The 7500-nt window shown below is 34.9% G+C and overlaps 2 protein-coding genes and 1 long non-coding RNA gene across 7 annotated transcripts in view; 2 read left to right on the forward strand and 1 right to left on the reverse strand.

Annotated features, from left to right (window-relative positions):
• The window catches only part of spire1b (spire-type actin nucleation factor 1b), a 79608-nt gene that overhangs the window by 47190 nt on the left and 24918 nt on the right, over positions 1-7500 (reverse strand). For all 5 annotated transcript variants that reach the window (XM_087288026.1, XM_087288025.1, XM_087288028.1 and 2 more), the window contains exon 4: positions 5381-5608. In XM_087288026.1, the coding sequence (XP_087144152.1) occupies positions 5381-5608 (228 nt within the window). The remainder of the gene's footprint in view (positions 1-5380; positions 5609-7500) is intronic.
• LOC141378107 (uncharacterized) lies at positions 1468-2801 on the forward strand. The gene is made up of 2 exons (XR_015512298.1): positions 1468-1669; positions 2094-2801. It is a non-coding gene; the product is annotated as an uncharacterized LOC141378107 (long non-coding RNA).
• The window catches only part of smpd5 (sphingomyelin phosphodiesterase 5), a 706732-nt gene continuing 703660 nt past the window's right edge, over positions 4429-7500 (forward strand). The window contains exon 1 of the mRNA XM_087286105.1: positions 4429-4521. The gene's annotated coding sequence lies outside the window, so the exon portion shown is untranslated. The remainder of the gene's footprint in view (positions 4522-7500) is intronic.

Raw genomic sequence — 7500 nt, forward strand, 5'->3', positions numbered from 1 at the left:
TTTTGGGAAATTTGGCCAATTGAATGATAAGATAAATTCAAATATTATAATAATAATCCAACTTTTGGTCTTTCAAACCACCTGAACAACCTTGACTTGACTATGCGCCTATTTAATTTAACTTAATAAATTGTATGAAGAGATGATTAATTAATAATATATTTGAATAGCAGTTAAATAATTAATAGCAATACATATATATAAAAAAAAAAATATATATATATATATATATATATATATATATATATATATATATATATATATATATTAGCGCTGTCAAAATTAGTTCGTTAACGCATGCGATAAATTTTTAATAATTAACGCGTTAAAAAAAATTAACGCAATTAACGCAGTTGCAGGTTTTTTTTACTTCCTGTTGTGGTGGACGTGTGTTTAACATGCAATAAATGTGGATAAGACCAAGGAAGCACTTATTGAAGGCAAGTTTCAGTATAAAACAATTAGTTGCATCACAGGTTATCCAGAGTTTCATGCAATTTCGGGTGTTTCATTTGAAACTTTCGACTTCTGTTGTAAGTTGATACCGCATGACGAACCGAAAGAAAATCCTCCGCATTTCGTGACTCGGTGTTCCTTTAAGATAAGGTTCCTTTTAAGGCTACATGGCAGAATTTTAATGAGAGTATAATCTTAATCATATTAAAATCGGAGTATTGGTGTCTTATGTGAATGTACTCAGAACGTCTCCGGTGAAGTCGTGAGCTGTCAAAGACAGGGCATTACTCTGCCTTTCAGCATGAGCCCTCCAAGTTTAGCGTGTTTCCTCATTAAACACAATGAAAGCATCTGCTTCGCGTTGTTGTGTCAGAATCCTTGTGAAATACAGTAATACTTTAGGACGCTTAGTTTAAGCAAATTTGATGAACGTGATCATGCGTGTTGAATCTGAGGGGAGTCGCTCCAGTATGGAAGGCCGTTGGGGCCAAAATATGAAAGTAAATCAGTTGCGAAACTCGAGAGCTTGCAAATGTAAATGTGAGCACTTGTGATAATAATATTTGTATGTGTAGGTTGAAATGTACACTTACAGCTCTGATGTGAACAGCTGAAATCCTCGATTTGCACACACACACAACAATCCACACACTTGTGTTTTAAATTGGAAGTTGCAGATTAATAGTTGTGTATTTGTAAAATGTCATTCACAAATACAAAGTGACAGACACACGTGTGCACGGCAAATTTGATTGCATCTTTGCTCTACAACCACAGGTCGGTACTCACAACCTCTCAGATTCGTCAGTACAACTACAAATCTCCCGCGCTCTGACTTTTGCTACACATCTCCCGCGATCTCTGTAGCAGAACTCATCTGTGCACTCGCAGATGCAGAGGCGTGAGCAGCGCGGGGCGGGGCAGGTGTAAAGCTGTTTGATTGGCTGATGCCTGACCAATGAACAATGCCAGCAGCCAACAGGACTGAGGTGCAAAATAATCATTTCCCACGATTATTTCATTAGTTAGGGTTTATTTAAACTCTTTTCTGAAGAGATTCTTGATAAAAATCATAAATTCTGTGGAAATGTACATACCAGTAAAAGAGCAGCAAAGCCAGTTTATTGGCTAGAGCCAGCCAATGAGATGGGGCGTTTCTGTTTGTCAGCACACAGGGCAGCTCACGTTGTTGGAGGCCTCGAGCAATCAGAGGGTAAGTTATGATTTTTAATAATTATCTATATGTTCAATACTGTTAGCTAAGCTAAGGACTGTGCTGGGTGCTTCTCTTGTTTGTTTCTTATATAAGAAAACAGTTATGAGTTATCTAGGAGCTGCTTTCAATCATGTTATATGGTTCTAAAGATACGATTCAACCCACATGAAATAAGAAGTTGTAATAGTATTTATAGTAAATAATATTACGTTTTTGAACCATACTAACTATAATAAACTGTATTATACTGTATATATTGCAGTATCTACAACTTTGTTAATGAATGCAACAGCACACTGTAGTATTAACTAGCATGAACTTTAATTAATTGAAGTATACTTTATATGTAAAACCTAATACATTTTAAAGCAGTTTCATTTCTTTCTAATTTATACATCTACATCCATTACATCTGATTTAGGTCCACAACTTGCATCCTTCAACATGATATGTGTGTTCAAAGGAAGAGCAACTAGGTGAGGGAGACAGTGTCCATCGCTCGGCTGAGGGTCCACTTTGAGCATCTCATCTGCAGGGTTAAGCAACATAAGCTGAACAGTCATCATCTCTCTCTATTACAGCGAGCATCAACCAGCTTTACACAATGGCTTGCTTTTTGCCCATTAGTTAAGGCTTGAGCAAAGGATTAAAGAGGAGATAACATTTGATGGGTAATGATGAAGTTGGATTTACCACCTCCATCTCATTATGAACAAGGAAAAACCCTGAAATATTTCAATACAAGTAACTAGACATTTGCGCTGCACTTATTTGGACTGTAAATTTTATTTGACAAATTACATTCCCTTACAGAACAGGTGTCAAACTCAGTTCCTGGAGGGCTGCAGCTTTGCAAAGTTTAGTTCTAACCCTAATTAAACACACCTGATCAAACTAATTGAGTCCTTCAGGTTTGTTTGAAACTTTCACTTAAGTGTGTTGAAGCAGGGTTGCAACTAAAAACGTGCAGGGTTACGGCCCTTCAGGAACTGAGTTTGACACCCCTGCCTTACAGTAAAGTGTAAAAATACTACATTAAACAATTATCAAAATAAAAGTTGTGTGTGTGGGTGAGTGTGTGTTTTGTTCAAATCTGTAGTCATCTTGGCAGGTAAAAAGAGAAAATAAATGGTCGGCTTCCTCTTGAATGATCTGAATCATTTTGAAGTGTTTGTAGATGAGCTGGATCATCATGTCATCTTTAGCATAAATAACATCCTATTCAAGCTATGCAGCTTCTCTGAGTTCCTCATCGACTTGAAACATGCTGATCTCTCCTGTCACTCCATTCTTACAGGAAACTGAGAAATAACCTATAGTTAGTAACGTTCATAATTAAAAAAGTGATATAAAGGACACACTGTACACAAACATGTAAATAGATAGATGGATAGATAGATATGATGCAGGTTATAATAACAAAAACCGGTATGATCTGTAAGAAACTGAAACGCCTAGTGTTATTTTTAATTGCTATTAATGTGTGCGTGTGTGTAAATATACTTCAATTCATTAAAGTTCATGCTAGTTAATACTACAGTGTGCTGTTGCATTCATTAACAAAGTTGTAGATACTGCAATATATACAGTATAATACAGTTTATTATAGTTAGTATGGTTCAAAAACGTAATATTATTTACTATAAATACTATTACAACTTCTTATTTCATGTGGGTTGAATCGTATCTTTAGAACCATATAACATGATTGAAAGCAGCTCCTAGATAACTCATAACTGTTTTCTTATATAAGAAACAAACAAGAGAAGCACCCAGCACAGTCCTTAGCTTAGCTAACAGTATTGAACATATAGATAATTATTAAAAATCATAACTTACCCTCTGATTGCTCGAGGCCTCCAACAACGTGAGCTGCCCTGTGTGCTGACAAACAGAAACGCCCCATCTCATTGGCTGGCTCTAGCCAATAAACTGGCTTTGCTGCTCTTTTACTGGTATGTACATTTCCACAGAATTTATGATTTTTATCAAGAATCTCTTCAGAAAAGAGTTTAAATAAACCCTAACTAATGAAATAATCGTGGGAAATGATTATTTTGCACCTCAGTCCTGTTGGCTGCTGGCATTGTTCATTGGTCAGGCATCAGCCAATCAAACAGCTTTACACCTGCCCCGCCCCGCGCTGCTCACGCCTCTGCATCTGCGAGTGCACAGATGAGTTCTGCTACAGAGATCGCGGGAGATGTGTAGCAAAAGTCAGAGCGCGGGAGATTTGTAGTTGTACTGACGAATCTGAGAGGTTGTGAGTACCGACCTGTGGTTGTAGAGCAAAGATGCAATCAAATTTGCCGTGCACACGTGTGTCTGTCACTTTGTATTTGTGAATGACATTTTACAAATACACAACTATTAATCTGCAACTTCCAATTTAAAACACAAGTGTGTGGATTGTTGTGTGTGTGTGCAAATCGAGGATTTCAGCTGTTCACATCAGAGCTGTAAGTGTACATTTCAACCTACACATACAAATATTATTATCACAAGTGCTCACATTTACATTTGCAAGCTCTCGAGTTTCGCAACTGATTTACCTTCATACCAAAACGTCTGCAGCGCGTTGTGTGTCTGTCTGTGTGTGTGTCTGTGTCAGGGGTGAAGTGAGCGACGTATCTGAGTAGGGGCGAGAGGGGTGTGCAATGTATTTAACGACCGGTTTGCAAGAAATTATCATTCATTTGCGGGCATTTGGGAGTCTCTGTGCACTTGCGGGATACTCCTAGTCTTAGCAACTGGATGAATGTAAAGGAGGATTAAGCAAAATTGTTTCTACTCTATAACTAATGTTCTCAACTCACAGCAATAAAACTTTACAGTGAGTGCAACAGTTTGTATTCTCTAGTTTATTATTATAATTTTTCATTTTCCATATCTGCAATTCCTGTATTTTGGCATTTTTTTGCAGTCCACTTAGAATCCAACATGGAAATCAATGTTTTCTTTATTGGCATTAATTGTTCTGAAATGTAAATGTCATTAACATGCCTGTGTTTTAATTTCTGTAATAAATATGGCTGTCAAGCCAGGATCTTGATGGTTTATTGTGGGTATGTTGTTTACATGAAGAAATCTGTGCTACAAGTTAAACACAAATTCTATTAAACAATTATATTTTGAATTTTAATTGTATTAAACAATTATATTTTGAATTTAAATATGTTTTGTCTTACGTTTACATTAATTTTACATTTAAATAGCCAAAATTAAAAGTTTCAGTATTTTAAATGCGATTAATCGCGATTAATTTTTAAAAAATTAAAAAAAAAATATATATATATATATACATACATATATACATACATATATATATATATATATATATATATATATATATATATATATATATATATATACACACATACACATACATACATATATATATATATATATATATATATATATATATATATATATATATATATATATATACATACATATACACACATATACATATATATATATATATATATATATATATATATATATATATATATATATATATATATATATATATATATAAACAATATTATTTCTTGGCAGGGATGTGGGGGGATTTTATTCACTCGTTCCTGGTCCCCACCAATGTTAAGTGCAAACCTACACCCTTGCAGTGTACAGTGTATTTGTCACAGTATTTAAGCATCTACTCCAAACACAGTCTCTGTTGTTGGTGCCTCCAGTGTAATATACCTTGATGATGTCACGGTAGCCGCGGATACGGGAGGGGTGGGCGGAGTCCTCCTCTTCTTCCTCAATAGCGGCGTATCCTTCATCAGGACAGCAGTCGCTCTCTGTGTCTCCGACATTAGTCATGAGGTCGATGAGTTTCTCGAGCGGCGGACTCAGCTCTCGCTCCTCGTTCTCCTTCAGTCCATAATCCAGAGCCTTGTAGATCATGATGCCCAGAGACTCGATCACCTGCAGCAAAGCACAGACACGACGATGATGGGAAAATTCATGATTAACATCAAAACTGATAGCATGAACACTATTCTGCTGCATAGGCCTGTCGCAATTATTTATATATCGACGATATTTGTGATGCAATGTGCTATGATCACCAGCAATCTAGCTCCTTGTCATTCCCCGAACTACATATATGCCATTGGACTGCACTACATATCCCATCATGCACCTCTGTTGCACACCACATCACCATCTCCATCAAAAACTCCTTTTAACATTGAAAGGATCACTTTTATAATGAGTCGGTAGGCCTGTCACAATAATCAATATCTTATCACACAACACATGGACATGAGCTCAGTCATATTTGGTGATGCAGAATGTATCGACCATACATATAAACCAATTCTAGCAACATTTTAGCTGATTGTGCAACATCTCTATCTCTATTGGAGCTGTCAGTGTCAGTACGATTAAAAACACTGTGCTATTTAATGTAAATTACTATAGTATATTCTCATGTGGGTGTCTGACGACAGACAATAGATCTAGCAGGAGATATCGCAGCCTATATTACTCTTTATCTTGCACTTTTGTGTTCACATTTATTATTATGTATTTAGAATATGCACCGCTTTCACATTCTGACTTCAATGCCTCATTTATAAACTGTTAAAATGACTATAATTACATTAAATATTCTTAATAATAAAATATGATGTGTTTTCTGGAAGAGTGTACTTGCATTGTGATGATATTATACTGTCATTCTGGCATTATATAAAGATGAGTGGCATAAAATGGTCATAAAATAACAATAATATCAGTTATCACAATATATTTCGGTGCAATATATCGTACGACAACAAATAGATATTGTGTCAGGCCTGTGTGTTGCCATCGCATTAATAAAAAATCCTGAACTCCAAGAAATACCCAAGAGTCTCCCGGTCTTTGCTTTTGAGTTCACAAGAAAATATATTTTCTATTCTTTTCAACGTGTTCCCAAGTGTGTTTAAGAGAGCAAGGACATTTACTCATTATTTTACTGGAAAAAATTCATGTTACTTTTAGTTTGACTGGAATAAAAAAAAAAACATGTAAAAATAAAATAAAAAATGGCTAAGGTATATTTTATTAGCCCCCTATTATTAGAAATAATTCTAGCAATTCACTTGCTTTATGCTGAATATTAGTATCTTGCAAAATAACTAGTAAAATATCATGTACTGTCATCATGACTAAGACAAGAGATCAATAATTATGTTTACAAATGTGCTGAAAAATTTCTCCGGTAAACATTCATTCATTCATTTTCCTACAGCTTAGTCCCTTATTTATCAGGGGTCACCACAGTGGAATGAACCGCCAACTCTTCCAGCATATGTTTTACTCAGCGGATGCCCTTCCAGCTGAAACCCAGAACTGGAAAACACCCACACACACTCATTCACACTACAGCTAATTTTGTTTACCCAATTCCGCTATACCGCATGTGTTTGGACTGTGGTGGAAACCGGAGCACCCGGAGGAAACCCACACCAACATGGGGAGAACATGCAAACTCCACACAGACACATCCTTGATTCGACCCAGCAACTTTCTTGCTGTGAGGCCACAGCCACTGTGCCACCTCTCTGTTAAACAACACTTGGTAAACATTAAATAATAATATATAAATACATATATATATATATATATATATATATATATATATATATATATATATATATATATATATATATAAATATATATATATATATATATATATATATATATATATATATATATATATATATATATATATATATATATTAATAAATACATACATATATATATATATATATGTATGTATATATATATATATATATATATATATATATATATATATATATATATATATA

This window comes from Danio rerio, chromosome 16 (assembly GCF_052040795.2).
Source record: "Danio rerio strain M-AB ecotype USA chromosome 16, GRCz13ab, whole genome shotgun sequence".
NCBI lineage: Eukaryota > Metazoa > Chordata > Actinopteri > Cypriniformes > Danionidae > Danio > Danio rerio.